This window comes from Panthera leo, chromosome D3 (assembly GCF_018350215.1).
Source record: "Panthera leo isolate Ple1 chromosome D3, P.leo_Ple1_pat1.1, whole genome shotgun sequence".
Lineage (NCBI taxonomy): Eukaryota > Metazoa > Chordata > Mammalia > Carnivora > Felidae > Panthera > Panthera leo.
Window position 1 is genome coordinate 15,830,128 of NC_056690.1, and position 15,645 is coordinate 15,845,772.

A 15,645-nucleotide genomic window follows, 5' to 3' on the forward strand; every position below is an offset into this window, starting at 1 on the left:
AGCAAGGATCGCCGAACACCCGTTCCTCCATAAAAGCAACAAGAACACTGGCAACAGCCGTCAAAATCAACTTTTCAGAACTCTGGAAATTAACCAGACTTGTAAGAACTCTAACAGCAAGGGCATTTATGCAAGAAAAATAACTGATAATCCCAGTAAGAACAAGTTTTGTGACATGTTAATGTGACCTAGTTCTCCCCCCTTTCTCCCCAGAGCTGCAGTTTTGAAACTAAGAGCCCTGTAAGAGTAGCCTCTGGAGAGAGATCAGGATCGAAACTCCCCAAAAAGCCCCATCCCCAGAAAACAGTCTGACCTGCATGGCTACTCCCCAGAAAAGACCATTCTCGGGGCTTTTTCCTTGACCCAAGTCAGGGCTTGCTCATGAGAAAAGCCCTATTCCCAGATGTTTATCAAGAACAATCAACAGCAAGTGTTTAATCTGCCAAATACCTGAGGGAGTGCTACCAGTTGGGGAAGAGGCTGGCCAAAACACTCAAAAGGAAATCTGGGAATAAGATGTCTGCAAGGCATTTTGAAATGGTCCCTTATATTCATAGGGATTTAGAAGGCCACGCACACAGGAAAAACCTGAGAAGGCTTCAGTTCTCAATTTTGGCTGACTTTGAGCATTGAAGGTGTGCCCAACACACACGTGTACACACACACACACACACACACACACACACACACACACAAACCCTAAGCAAAAGGTGAGAGACTTACTGATTCAATGCATTGAACAAAATCTCTGCCCTGTCATTAGCTGATAACCTAACCAAGCAGAAACTTGAATGGCCAGCCCCACATAACAAAGAATACAGACTTTACAGATTTAGTCCAGGAGAGTCACTCAATAAACAGCAACAACAGGGGCCCTTGGGTGGCTCAGTCGGATGAGCAGCCAACTCCTGATTTTGTCTCAGGTCATGAATTCTTGGTTCATGAATTCAAGTCCGGCATTAGGCTTTGCACTGTCTGTGCAGAGCCTGCTTGGGATTCTCTCTCCCTCTTTCTGCCTGCCCGCCTCAAAATAAATAAATAAACATTAAAAAAATAACACCAAAAACAGCAACAACCAAAACGGGGGAGAGTTGGGGAACTGATTTCCAGAGTTGCCACATTATAGTATTTGAAATGTTCAGCCTCCCAACAAAAAATTAGAAGACATGCAAAGAAAGAGGAAAGCATGGCCCATACGGATGGTGTTATTTCTTCTGGGAAATCTTCCCTGGCCCCCAAGTCCAAGCTAGGAACCCTGTTCTGGGCTCCCGTGGTGCGTTAAACTACCCCAGTCAGAGGCCCATCCTTCTAAGCTAGGCTATAATTGCCTGATTGCTCATCATGGCCTCTCTCCCACTGGGCTCTATCGGGGAGGGACTGCATCTGGTTCTTCAGCACCATACCTCCTGCAGCAAGCCCAAGTAGCATGGCAGAGTATCTGCTAAGCAGTGAATGCACAATTCATGATCGATTCTAGTGCCACTAAAAAACTCAACAGAGAAAGACCAGACATTTCCTTCCACCTTTTTCCAAGGGGGCATTTAAAAATTCTGATGCTTGTAAAGGGCACGTTAGTGCTATAGATCCCAAAGAAATGAGTGGCTTGAGCTTGAAGACTGGGAAACCTTTGACCAGTTTAGCAAAATTTCCTGCTATCTTACAGAAAAACACTCTGCCTCCTGTAATGGAGAAGTGTTGTACCTGCGGGAGGTGGAGGGGCCCCGGTGGTGGTCAGTGCCGGACTCCTTCACAAGGTTTCCTTTGCAGCAAATAACCCTTAATTTATCCTGGTATGAGGACGCCAGGTAAATCGCTCCTGAGGAAATTGCAGGGCCCAAGTAGCGTGGGTTCGGGATTTCCAAATACGCTCGGGCAGGGGTCCTGTGGAGTTCCAGATAAGAGTTTACATTCAGGTTATCTCCGTTGCTAGATGGAAAGAAACACACACTTGGCCCCAAGCCCCAACCCCAACCGCCGAGGTTTTCAAAGTCTGAAAGGGCAATGCTTACCCCAGAGAAGAGCGTGCCTGGATCTCAATTACTTCTAGTGAGTTGAAGTGGGTCACAAACAGATAGGGTTCTCTGTAGGCTGCATGGCCACCACAGAAGAGCATGGGCAAGGAAGGGTTAAAAGAGAAACTCAAAACCAGGCTGCAAGGCCACCTTGGACCTAGCAGTCCCACGTAAAGGGATTTATCCTACACATACATCCATGTGCCAACATAATGAGGCATGTTCAAGTATACTCATTGCCATGTTTTCAGAGCAGACGATGGGAACCAACTCAAGGGGACATTATAGGGGGTCAGTTAAATTATGGTACATCTATGGAATTCTGCATAGTTGTAAAACCTGCAGGAAGCTCTCTATGTACTGATACATAAAAAAAACCTGAAGTGTACAATTTTACTTAGTGTGAAAAGCAAGATTCAGAATGTGTAAAGTGTGTCACCATACTGATTTAAACAAAAAGCATTTTTAAAGTGTGTTGGGGGGTAGATAAGAATATATTTTCTTATGCGTCTGTATTTGCACAAAGCACTGGAAGGATAAGAAACGCAAAGAAGTATTTTTTCCCCCTTTGGGGGAGAGGGAATGGAGAATTAGGGAGACAGGTTATTTGGGTGAGGCTTTTCATTGTATACCTTTTTAAAGTGTTTCATTGTATATGTTTTCAAAAAACATTAAAGATTGGGTTCATAGATAATTAAATATTTCTGGCCTTAATACTATATATCTATATCATAGTGTCACTGAAACTCTAGGATATGATGAGATCTTTTTCTGTCTTAAAAGTAAAGGAGATTATCACTACCATTCCTTTCAGTAAACTAGGACTTTGGTATTAGACTGTTAGTCATGCCTCCTGGTACTCAGGCCCTGGTGGATAGAGCCTCCTTCCCTTGAATCTAGGCTGACCCTGTGGCTGCTTTAACCAGTAGGATGTGGTGGTAGCAAGAAGGCCTGCCAGCTTGCACTTCTGCACTCTTGGAAGAAGCCCACGTGGAGAGGAACTGAGACCTCCGGCCACCAGCCCAAGCTGAGTTCCCAACAATTATACCAATTGCCTGCCATTTTGTGAGGCCATTTTGGACTTCCTACTTATCCCAGTGCCCCCACTGGAACCACATGAAGCAGAACTATCCAGTCCAGCCTCAGCATCTTAGGCAATGACAAGTTGTTGTTGTCTTGTCCGTAACAAGTTTTGGAACTTGTTATGCAGCAATAGATAAACCAAATAGCCTCGACAGGTATTTCAACCATAACGGCATTTCAGAACATTCACACAGACATGTATGTACATATTTGCACGTAGGTGTGTGCTTATGCTTTGACCCAGCAGCTCCACTTTGAGGGCTTATGAGCAGCAGGTACTATTTGACAAGTGTGCAAAGATCAGTGTAAGATGTTCATCATAGCAATGTTTATGCTTACAGAAAGAATGAGCATGATCTACCTGCTCTGCCTAATCAGAACTGATTAAACTGACAGGTGTTCAGCTATGCCATGGGATACTCTGCAGCCTTTGAAATGATTTAAATTCACAGGCAATGCTCTCCTTTCTGTCATGAGAGCCTAACAGATATTTCACAAGGCCAGTGGCCTTGGCTTACGCGGTTCTTCATCAGAATCTTTGCCCTGAACATTTCTTCAGGTGACTCTCACCTGTGGTGCTTGGTGTCTAATGTAATCCATAAGCATAGTGCTTAACCCAAAAAGGAGTCCACCTGCAATTTTTTCCTAGGACACCAGCTGCTGGCAGAACAGAACCCTCCATACCTTGCATCACTTACCAAAGGCCAAAGGTAAGCGACTCCACTTGAGATCATCTGTGCGGCTACGTCTTCCATAAGAATCCACGAACACCCCAAATTCTGCAAGGAGTTGGAGCCCGGGGCATCAGCACAGCCAGAGGCATCAGTATCAACGACACATACTTTGATAGAAGAATAAGGGATTGAACCCAGGGGACCACCAGCCAGATTTAACTGGATCATTAAAACCTGAAGACCTTTGCTGAGTCACATCTCTCAGAGATGTGTTAAAGGAAAGTGGAAGAGACAGAAAATAAGAGGCAAAAGGAGGAGGAAAAGGAGAGAGACCCAGACACAAGGAGGAACAGACAGAAAGACCCAGAGATAGGAAGAAGGGGGGAAATGAAAAAGAATGAAGAGAAACATCACAAGAAAATGCAAGAAAGAAGGAAGGGAAAAAAGAGAAAGGAAAGGGAGAGAAAGAAGGGGCAGAGAAGGAAAGAAGTGGCTGCTCTCAGGAGAGAATATGAGAGAGCTGGACCAGGCAAGGGTGCTGGTAGGGTCTGGGGCTCCTGGCGTCTGCGAGCCATCAGACCAGTGGCGGGCGGGAAGCCCTGACTCACCGTGGAAGCAGAGCAGGTACTCCTCCCGCTGCCCTGCGCCGTTCACCTGCACGATTGAGACAGGGAAACTGTTGGAAGAGGAGGCAAACACAGCAGGCGCCAAGGAATGGTCATTCTTATCCAGGAATTCTGTAAAGTCAGGCGAGAAGCGGGGCTTCAGGAATGAGCTAGTGTTGGTGGCAAGGCTGGAGCAGAGTGCGGGCTGGGGGGAGGACTTGAGCCCTACCCTCAAGCGTGTACTGCTTCATGTCAATTTCGTAGAATTTATTGGTTCCAATAAGGATACTGTAATTGGTGAAGTGGATGCAGCTGCAGGGCTCTGAGGTCTCTATCTCCTGAGACAGAGGGTAGAAGAAAATGATGTGAGTTAACACAGGGCAGCCCCATTTCCACTGCTATTCCATTTCCGCCTCAACTAACCACGCCTTGGAGACGGTCACCTCTGGACTTATTCACGTTCTCAGCCACACAAAGCATACTCCATCCTTTCATGTCCCCCACGAGGGCTGATAATCCCTTTGCTACCTCTGAGTTCTCTGCAACCCCAGACCAAGAAAATAAGGTCAAATGGCAGCCAAAGAGTCAGAAACACCATTTCAATGAAAAGGTTGCAAAAACAGATCTTTAAAAATACAAATTCTTATCTGAGGAAAAGAACTGGAGAAAACAGGGTTAGAGGGAGTGGTTTTAAGCTTCCTTCTTTTGGTAAGCTAAGTTTCTAACGTGAACCTGTATCACCTATATGATTATTCTCATCATCATTGTTGTCATCTCCATTAGTGATGGGCTTTCTAATTACTTCCACTTGTTTTCAGGCCAGTCCTAATAGTAAAAAAAACCTAGGCATGCTTATTCAAAACGGTAGCCAAGAATTACAGGGAAGCAATGATTTCTGAGAAATCTCCTAAAGCTAACAGTTCAAGCTCACAATCCACACTATCATCACTGAATATTTCTGATCACCTGCTAAGTATGAGGAAACTTTTAGGCAGCATGACACAGTGAAATGGCAGGGAAAAATCAAACTTCAGTTTTGGTCTCAACTTTGTAACAAGATCTCAAGCCAGCCTCAATTGTCTAACCTGAAGATTGAGGATTACCACCCCTGCATTTCAGAACTGTTGTGGAAAGTATATAATAACCAGCTCAGTTTCTGGATGGTGGACGAACAGCCCACCCAGGATGAAACTATTTCCCTAACACAGAATGACCTCTATGTATGTTCACCCATCAGTCATTTCACTTCTGAGACTAATCGTGAAGACACCTGAAATAAAGCAGGCTTACTACAGGTGGCGCTTTCCTAGCCTAGGGACAACGGCCAGTCTCAGGAAGTGAGGCAAATGATCCAATGTGCACCTTGTCCACACGGCAGTCACCATCACCACCACTCTGCTCCAAGGACAATCAGCTCCCTAATTACACATCAGAACACAGCTAGCACTGGCTTCTCCAAAGGTTAAACAAAGAAACTTCTAGGATCTGACATAAATTTTGATAAGTGCCACCAGAGACTGCTAGCTTCTCAGAGAGATGTCCTTCCTTTTTTATGCTAATTGAAACGAAGTGTCTCTTCCATCAGCCAGCTTCCTTTCTCCCGTAACAAAGGGCTGAATTCACTGGGCAGGCTAGAGAGGCCGTTCACAAACAGAAGGAAAATGAGAGGGAAAAGGGCAGCCACTCAAGGCTCTGAAGCTTCCTCCAGGTGTGTCTGTCTCTTTCTCCCTCTCCCCCTACCTAGAGATCACCAAAGCTGAAGGGACCTGGCACACACTGTTCCCTGAGACGGCACGCTTTCCACATCAATTGGTGGGGACAGCAGGACAGGTGAGGCCCAGGACTTACTTTCCGAATGCAGTACTTGCTGAGGTTTTCATTGTAGCGGAGAATGATGACTTTGCTGGGCATGGCTGCACAGATGCAGAGCCCGTTCTCAATCTGAAAAGCAATCAGGGAAACAGAAAAAGAGTGTCAGTCGTGTGTACACTGGCTCCAGAGCAAAACTAGGAATATAACATCAATTTTTTTTTAATGTTTATTCATTTTTTGAGAGAGAAAGAGAGTGTGAGCAGGGGAGGGGCAAAGACAGAGGGAGACAGAATCTGAAGCAGGCTCCAGGCTCTGAGCTGTCAGCACAAAACCCGATATGGGGCTCGAACTCCCGAACCAGGAGATCATGACCTGAGCCGAAGTTGGACGCTTGACTGAGTGAACCTACTGAGACACCCCTAAAAAACTTTTTTTAAATAAAAAGAAAAGAATTGATAAAACTGACAGAGCACACGGTGTTTTACCTTGCTCAGTCCCTGTCTGAAAATCCTGGGCCCATCTAGCAATGTCGTTTATCAGCCCCTTAAGATTCCTCTAAGAAACCTTTTCAAATCAACACCTTTCTAGGCCAGCCATTCTCCTACTTTATATTCTGCCCCCCCCCTTTTTTTATTGCCACAATTAATCACAACCATCATATAAGTGACTAAGAAAAGAATTCCAGAGACCAAAAGTCCTCAAGAATAGTGACTAAGGTCAAGGCCCCTTCAGAAGGTTCCTAGAGTCAACCATAGCCCTCCCCCACTGGTCCTCCATTCCTCAGCACAGAACTCTCTGAAGGCTCAGTCAGGGACACAGGATGTGTTGGGTAAATTCTGACTCAGTGGCTAAACAACAGATTCCCATTGAGCCATTTTCTGAGAAGGGAAAATTAGTGGTTGTCAACAGGATGACTCCAGTGGCCTCAGGCAGCCTGCAAATGCTTGATTCAGATTTCATTAAAGTTAGACATGTTCATGTGTAGGCACCCACAAATACTCTTAATTTTTTCAATAAAAAAAGTTTCCCTAAAGAAGCAGGGAAGAAAATAAATGTATTTATGCACCAAAATCAATATGCTGTTAGCTACCAAACAATTAACCTGAGTTATCGTGAACTGACTTTATGTTCTATAAATGTCATAAATCAGAATTTGCTAATTTCTAGTAATAAAACATTTTTCATCCAGTCCAGGAGTGGGGATCCATGTCAGATTAAAAAAAAAAAAGAGACCCTGTCCTACACACACTGACACAGATATACACACACGTACACATTCTAAGCATGGATCTTCCTTTCAATTTTGTTAAATTCTCATTTTTCTCTCTGACATTTCCTTTAGATTCAAAGCCTGTGCAAATTTCATGGCTACACAAATTCCTTCATGTGTCTAAAGGAAGCAACAGAAATTTAGCCCAGTTAGAAGACATACAATTTTCAAGGTCAAATTGGTAAGCTGCCTCAAAAGGAGGGAAGAGCCGATTTCAAGAACATTCTGCCAGCTGAGGCCCTGAGGAGAGCCTACCTTGCCAGCAGCAAACAAGTGACAGCCCTTCACGGCTTCAAAAACGTTGGGTGAGATGTCGGGCTGGGCGGGAAGGTGAGCCTGCGCCAGGGACTGCTTCACTTTCTTCACGTCAACAAGGCACAGAGCTCGCTCTTCTCCTGAAGGGAAAAGGAAGAGCTTCACGGTCAGTGTGAGGCAGGGAAGCAAAGGTGTGGGATGGCAGTTCTACTTCTCTTCACAAACATCCACGCGGGGCCATGCAGGTCAACAGAGTTTTCCAGACACTCCTGTGTACACAGCTTAGGTCCAAGTTTCAGATCTAAAATGAAAACATCTGGCCTCTTGGTCAAGATTCTGGGATGAAAAAAAAAATTCTGCCGACATAAAATCAGAATGTGAACTGTACTTTCAAACATGATCCCCATCAAAGTGAAGATGAGGACGGGTTAGGAACAGAGGGTACGTTTTATGAAATGACAGGCTTGGACCGTTCTGATAGGTCAGTGTCATGGAGGACCAAAGGAAGGCCAAGGATGCATTCCAGATTAAAGGAGACTAATGGGACACTACTAAATGTAGTGCACAATCTGGGACTGGATCACAAACCAAGGGGGAAAATACCAGAAAGGACGTTATTGGAGCCGCAGGTAAATTCTAACTATGAGCAGTGTGTCAGACAACTGCATTCCAACGAGGGATAAATATCCTGAATCCAAAAACGGTGCCACGTGAAACGATTCTGTGTGATACTATGACAGTAGACCCATGCCACTACACGTTTGTCCAAACCCACCAAGAGTGAACCCTCACAGACACTCTGGACCCTGGCTGATGATGTGTCACTGCAAGTTCATTAGTTATGTCCAATGTCCCACTCCAGTCGGGGATGCTGATAGTGGGGGTGGAGGGATACTGGAACTTTCTGTCCTTTAAGCTCAATTTCACTGTGAACCTAAAACGCTTCTAAAGAATAAAGTCAAGTAGGAAGGGAGGAAGGTAGGGATGGAGAGAAAGGAAGGGAGGGAGGGAGGGAGGGAGGGAAGGAAAGAAGGAAAGGAAGGAAGGCAAGCAAGCAGAAAAACAAAAGAGGCAAAGAGAGTAAGTGTTGAGAGCCAGTTCCTGACTATATTATTTCAGCCACGCCTAAAACAAGACCTGACTGTGGATGTTTTTGAACATTGAGCCAGCAAATTACTGTTTTCCATTAAAAAAAAAAAAATAGTACTGCCAATAAAGAGAGAAAAAATTTTTTGCCATGGTTATGTGAGACAATGCCCATGTTCGTAGGTGATACGGTGAAGAATTTGGGGTCACAGCTGCAAGGGACTCTCAGACGGCTCAAAAGTTAGTGTGTGTGCGTGCACGCATGTACATTTGTATAGGAAGAGAGAGAAAATATGGCAAAATGTTAACCAGTGAACAGATGAAGGGTTTCTGAGGGTCACACAGAAATAAGAGGCAACATGCTAACAGGCAGGCTCTCAGAAGGCCATGGCTCAAGGTGGCATTGACCTCGCCACGACGCCGGCATCAAAGGGTCTGATGTTACCAGGACTCTGAGGCTCCTACTCATCCCCTGGCTTAATGGTGAAGTGTTCTTTGGGGGTGTCAGACTGTACTGCACTGGCCACCATGGGAATAAATCTGGGCAGAGAGCGCCATCAGCTTGGGCACCAGCAGGGACACAGGGGAAAGAGCCGCTTCTGCTCCCACCTGCCTGCAGGAGGGCCTGCCTTTGTGTTTCGCAAGCATGACACTGGCTTTCAGATAGTTTCCCTCGACAGTGAAGAGAAAGCGCCATGTCCTTGGCCTACCACCTGCTATCATGAGTAGCTTCTCCAGGTCCTTGATGATATAAATTTGGAAGACTGCTCCGATTCCTGGGACATGGGTGAGGGAGTTTTTCAAGACATTCAGAGCGTAGAGCCCTTCCTCAGTGCCTACCAACACCACCTGCAAGGAGAGAAGGTCACAAGCACAACGTAAGCATGATCACATCCCGGGGACAACCCCATCAAGGAAGAGCCCTTTCTTTCTTGACTGCAGGGGGCGGCTACTGCCAGTGTCCAGAGAACAGTGCTACCTGGTCGCTGAAGGGCAGTGTGCAGTTCATGTCTAGACGGTCATCACCTTCCAGTTTCAGCAGGGAGTTTCCAAGCAATTTCTTTTCGTATTGGAACAAATGTAAAAAAGAAGGAAAGAAAGGAAAAGAAAAAAACAAGGACATGGTAAGATGGAACTGTTCATGACCAAACCATCCAGAGAGATGAAAGCAAGAACAGAGAGAAGTTTGGTGCCAGGAAGGAAGGTTACGCCTGAAAATGCCAGAAACACACATTTGGTCTTGGCTTGCCCCGTATTTTGATCTGAGCTCAGAAGGCAAAACACGAATGTTACTGCTTATCTCTGGGGTGGTTGTTAATTAGCATCAAAGTAATGCCTCAGCTTGATGCAGAAATAAAATAGCTGTAGAGACATTTTCTGTGGTAGGAAATAAGCTGAGGCTAAAGAGATTCCACCTGCAAAGGGTTAATAAGCCACATGGAAGGCTCCTGCCCCTCCAGGCTGCAGCAAAAGTACAAAGCACAGTGTCAGCACCAAAGAAGCAAGCTTCTGAATCTCTTTACCTGAACCCACGCAGGCAGAAGCTCGTAGGAAATACAGTCACGGCCCTATTGTACACATATTAACATGGATTTCAATAACAGGCTCACACAGGTAACCACAAAATAAGTCATCAAAACACTGGTCCACCCAGTGAGCAAAGCTCCGATCAGGAGGCTCATGGTTAAGAAGTTCACCGTTGTGAACCGTGAAGGTGCTTACTAGGAGCCCAGTGTTTGGTCTTTGGTGGAGAAAACACCAATGAGCAAGGAGCCCTGTTTATATCTTGGAAGTTTCCAGGAGGAGTGATGCCAATCAAGGCACACCTACAGTTCCAACATCTTAAGGGTAAGTAGGATTCCAAACCTGCCTACAGAAGAGCAGTTCGTGTGGAAGGTACGAGAAGGTTATGAAAAGCCTTCCCGAAGTTGGCATGGCTGTCGGCAGACTTTTGTGCTGCTCCACAGCCAAGCGCTTGCAAATAAACTCATCAGAGTAAACGAGAAAGAGGATTTCCATATGAGTACATTTGCTGCCGTGACCAAGATCAATCGCTGCCCCAAGAGCTGGCTAACGGCACTGACTGCCTCATTCTAAAGGGCCGCAGGGGGAGGGTGTGTGACACCAGACAGACCGCGTACAGCCTGTATCTCAGTGACACAAGAGTCCCAGTCATGACAGTCTCGGCCATCACTCCCCTGGAGAGGCGGCAAGAGGGGCCCCACCACTCAGGTCAGTTCCCAAGTCAGCCCACTTTACAAAGACAGACTCCAGCTCCTGCCTCCATACTCACAGCATCAGCTTCTGCTTTTTCCCTAGAAACTCTCCCACCTGCGACCACAGACTCTAAGGCGGTGACCCAGCGCTGTTTGTCGGGGAAGCTGGGAGCCAGCAAGTAGAGCGTTCTCCCGGGCCAGCAGGTGGTGTGTGGGTGAGACTCCATCTTCAGTATGTAGGGGACATCTAGGGGATGGGACAGAGAGCAGGGGTCCGCTGTGGATTCCTCTCACTCTTGGGAGGGATGGCCCTGAGGTGTCAGACATCGCCCAGGCATGCAAGTCCTAGACCCCACTATAAAGGGGGAGCCAAGGAGGGCGCCCCCTCCTCCCCCTGCTGATTCATCCAGCCCAGTGCCCGCCCCCACTCTCACCTCCCCACCCCACCCCCTGCCGTGGGTTCTCCGGCTTCCGCTCACCTGCTTTGGCTGTATTTGCAAGCTCAGAAGCACCAACGGCGCCATGAATAGATACATCCCCGTCGGGAAGGCACAGCTCAAATTCTTCCACCGGCCTCTGTCCAGCTTGGTGCAAAGAGGAAGGGCAGAGAGAAAACCAAAAGAACAGGAACAAGAACGAGGGGAGAAGAGAGGAAGAAAGAAACAGAGACAGAGAGAGAGAAAGAGAGAGACAAGGCAAGAGAGACAGAGTATGCGTGGAAAGAGAGGCGCACGAGAACAAAGGAGGAGGGAAAAAGGTGTGCAGAGAAGGCGGAGAGGGAAGATAAAAACAAAATAAAGTGTGTCAGATGAGTAGCACAGTCAAATTTCTGCTGACGATGCGGATTTATGGGCTAGTTGACTGAGGCAGAAGTTCTCTGAAGGTGTATTAGCAGGTAGGATCTTCAGGGCAGCACCCTGCAGGTTCCTCAGAGGGGAGACCTATAGACGTGAGTATCGTACCAATAACCTTTAGCGAAGTCATTTGGTTTTTAATTTTCAAAAATGGAAAATCGTAGAAGGCTTGCAACGCAGTTGGAAAAACAAAGCCTTCACGCCAAGACTGAAAGACCTGGGTCAACCACGTGCAATGAAATTCCCCCTGAATTCTTAATTTACCTTCTCTGGCTTCGCTGTCATAAATGAGGACTTTAGATCCCTCCAGGACAATGTACTTCCTGTCCCAGCCTTGCTGTCCTCGTTTGTTATTCCTGGGGGTATAGGGATGGATAAGAACAAAGGTTTAGACTCAGGAGGGAAGGAGGGAGGGGGAATCCTAGCCACGACGCTTCCCTAGGAAACCTCAGGAATGGAAGTGCCCTGTGCCATCCATGTATCAGGGGAGGCAGAGCTTCCTTCTCCCCTTGTGGGTTCTGTGGCTGGCCTAGGCATTCCACTGGTATCAGACAGACAAACAAGAGATAAGCATATGGTTTTTATTTTATGTGTGTGTACCTGGGAATCTCCATAAGAAAATAAAGACCAAAAAGTAGATATGCCTAGTGTTTGTATGCTAGCTTGAACAAAGAGTAGTGGTTATGAAAAAGCAACTAAAATGTATGGGGAGGCTAAAGGAAGATAAGGTGTTACTTTAACAAGGCTTATCTGCAGAGTTTTGTCTACAAGCCTTGCCTCCCTGCTTCTGGTGAGAATATTTCTTTCCTCCTGGAAAAGGGAGGGGTGCTCTTACCCGGGAAATTTATCTCCTGCTTTCAGGAAGAGAAAGGGGAGGTCAGAGGGGCCTTCTTAGACCTGCTGTTTCTCAAGTGCCTTTGGCTCAAAATAATCCTGGTTCCAAAGTGGCATATTTTGGGGTGGCATCTTTGCCGGCACGTGCCCCAGCCCAAGCCACCCTGTCACAATACCTGGGCACTTTCATCCACCCTTCCAGGTGCAGGCCGCTGCTGGGCTCCTTGGTCTGGAGACCCGGGGAGTTCATTTTGTCACGGCAGAAGGCCTCGGTGAAGTGCGTGGCATACTCGGCTGGCAGGCCACAGGTGGCTGGCAAGCACGTAGAGCACTTGGGATGACACATCACCTGACATTCTGGGGAAAAGCAGTGAACAACCTGAAAACACCTTGTCGAACCCTGGACCATTCCTCCCTCTGCCAGCCAAGCCCCAGCCAGGGTCCATCGGTCGAGCCCCATCACCCAGGTAAATCCCTAAGCTTTCGCAGGAGCCAGGTCCTCCCTACAGAGAGAGGAAACATGAGAGCCAAGTGCTCTCCACCCAGTTGTCCTGGCTTCTCCCCAGGCCGCCACAAACAGGCGTGTAGAGGACCCACCGGCAAGGTTCAGCTGGAGCCAGCACCCAGCCTAAAGGTGGGGAAAGGGCAGCCTGGCAAAACGGGAGGGCTGGAAATCAGCAAAGCGCAAGGCATTTTGCACACGGGGGGTGGACACGTGAGCTGGAAACATGTATAAGCTCTCTCCTTCAACGGGAAAAGTAGCGTCCTCCCACTGGAATGAAAAGCTTCAAAATGAATGCGCTATATGGTAAAACATTTTTAAAGGAAAAAACCCACACCCATCAGATAGATTTGTTTAGGGGGAGACATGCAGGTGCCCACGGCAAACGCACCACTGCTTCTCTTACCAAGACATTTGGATGCCTGGCGCCCAAAGTGCACAGTATCCAGACACACAGCGCACTTTGTGGCTCGCATGTTCAATCCTACGTTAAATCGGTGAGGAATATTGTGGTGCATGCGCTCCTTAAGACGCCGACTGAATTCTGAAGGAAAATGTTTAAAAATTCATTAGGTGCTGCAAATGATACCGTCAAGAAAGTAAAAAGACAACCCACAGAATGGGAAAGGATATTTAGAAATCATCTCTCTGACAAGGGGCTTGTAGCTAGAATATATAAAAAGCTCTTACAACTCAATAATAAACAAGACAACCCAATTTTAAAATGGGCAAAGGATCTGACTAGAAGATAAGTAAATGATCAATAAGCACATGAAAAGATGGTCAACATGATTGGTCATTAGAAAAACACAAATCAGGGGTGCCCGGGTGGTTCAGTCAGTTGAGCATCTGACTTTGGATCAGGTCATGATCTCACAGTGCATGAGTTCGAGCCCCATGTCAGCCTCTGTGCTGACAGCTCAGAGCCTGGAGCCTGCTTGGGATTCTGTGTCTCTGTCTCTGTCTCTCTCTCTCTCTCTCTGCCTTCCCTCGCCCCCTCCACTACCCCCGCTTGTGCTGTCTCTGTCTCTCTCAAAATAAATAAACTTAAAAAAAAAAAAAAAGAAAGAAAAAGAAAGAGGGGCACCTGGGTGGCTCAGTCGGTTGAGCGACCGACTTCAGTTCAGGTCATGATCTCACGGTTTGTGAGTTCAAGCCACGCGTCGGGCTCTGTGCTGACAGCTGGGAGCCTGGAGCCTGCTTCAGATTCTGTGTCTCCCTCTCTCTCTGCCCCTCCCCCACTCATGCTCTGTCTCTGTCTCAGAAATAAACATTAAAAAAATTTTTTTTTAAAGAAAGAAAAACACAAATCAAAAGCACAAGGAGATGCCACTTCACACCCCACTAGGAGGTCTAGAATCAGACACATGGAAAACAAGGTGAGGGTGTGGAGAAATCCAAATCCTCATACACTGCTGGTGGGAATGTCAGGTGGTGCAGCCGCTCTGGAAGACAGTTTTGGCAGATCCTTGAAAAGTTAAAATTAGGATTGCCCAGCAATGGTGTGACCCAGCAATGCCATTCCTAGGTATATGCCCAAGAAAGCCGAAAACATATGGAGCCACAACATACAATGTTCACAGCAACGTTATTTAGGATAGCCTAAAGATGGAAACAACCCAAACGATTATCAATGGATTAATCAACAAGATCTGCTATCCATACAACAGAATATTACTCAACCAGAACAAGGTGAAGTACTAATTAATGCTACAAGACGGGTGAGTCTCCAAAGCATTATGCTCAGTGAGACAAGCCAGACACAAAAAATATGGTATGATTTCATTTATATGAAATGTCCAGAGCAGCAAATCTATTCAGCTTAGTGCTGCCAGAGGTCTGGCAGAGGGGAGAATGAGGAGTGACTGCTAACGGGTGCAGAGTTTTGTGGGGAGGGAAAGGTTAAGGCCAAAAAATGTCCCCAAATTAGAAAGTGATGGTTGTACACCCTTAATGCACTTAATAAAAAAACATCCAATCATACACTTCAAATGAGTGGATTGTATGGCATGTGACTTTATCTCCATAAAGCTGTTAAAGAACCATTACAGCAGGTTACAGAGTGTGAAACTATTTTAACACTCACAGATGCATCTCAAGTTCTATGAATCAACTTAAAATCTCCATTATCCGGTTATTAGGAGTTGGGTATTTTTTTTTTTAATGTTTATTTATTTTTGGGAGAGAGATGCAGAGTGTGAGCGGGGAAGGTCAGAGAGAAAGGGAGACACAGAATCTGAAGCAGACTTCAGGCTCCGAGCTGTCAGCACAGAGCCCGACACAGGGCTCAAACCCACAAACCGTGAGGTCATGACCTGAGCTGAAGTCAGACGCTTACCCGACTGAGCCACCCAGGCACCGCTAGCCATATGTATTATTAATATACACTCTAAGATAACATTTTAAGTAAAAGAAGAAAGGTGTTTTGCAGTGTATAGCTTA

The 15,645-nt window shown here is 46.4% G+C and overlaps 1 protein-coding gene across 14 annotated transcripts in view; it reads right to left on the reverse strand.

Annotated features, from left to right (window-relative positions):
• Positions 1 to 15,645, reverse strand: part of CIT (citron rho-interacting serine/threonine kinase) — a 168,862-nt gene that overhangs the window by 7,215 nt on the left and 146,002 nt on the right. For all 14 annotated transcript variants that reach the window (XM_042911697.1, XM_042911708.1, XM_042911707.1 and 11 more), the window contains 14 exons: positions 13,610 to 13,747; positions 12,878 to 13,058; positions 12,132 to 12,223; positions 11,493 to 11,597; positions 11,091 to 11,260; positions 9,777 to 9,857; positions 9,511 to 9,646; positions 7,712 to 7,851; positions 6,223 to 6,315; positions 4,604 to 4,712; positions 4,378 to 4,506; positions 3,794 to 3,874; positions 2,010 to 2,088; positions 1,702 to 1,881 (listed from right to left, as the gene is read on the reverse strand). In XM_042911697.1, coding sequence (XP_042767631.1) covers positions 1,702 to 1,881; positions 2,010 to 2,088; positions 3,794 to 3,874; positions 4,378 to 4,506; positions 4,604 to 4,712; positions 6,223 to 6,315; positions 7,712 to 7,851; positions 9,511 to 9,646; positions 9,777 to 9,857; positions 11,091 to 11,260; positions 11,493 to 11,597; positions 12,132 to 12,223; positions 12,878 to 13,058; positions 13,610 to 13,747 — 1,714 coding nt within the window. The remainder of the gene's footprint in view (positions 1 to 1,701; positions 1,882 to 2,009; positions 2,089 to 3,793; positions 3,875 to 4,377; positions 4,507 to 4,603; positions 4,713 to 6,222; positions 6,316 to 7,711; positions 7,852 to 9,510; positions 9,647 to 9,776; positions 9,858 to 11,090; positions 11,261 to 11,492; positions 11,598 to 12,131; positions 12,224 to 12,877; positions 13,059 to 13,609; positions 13,748 to 15,645) is intronic.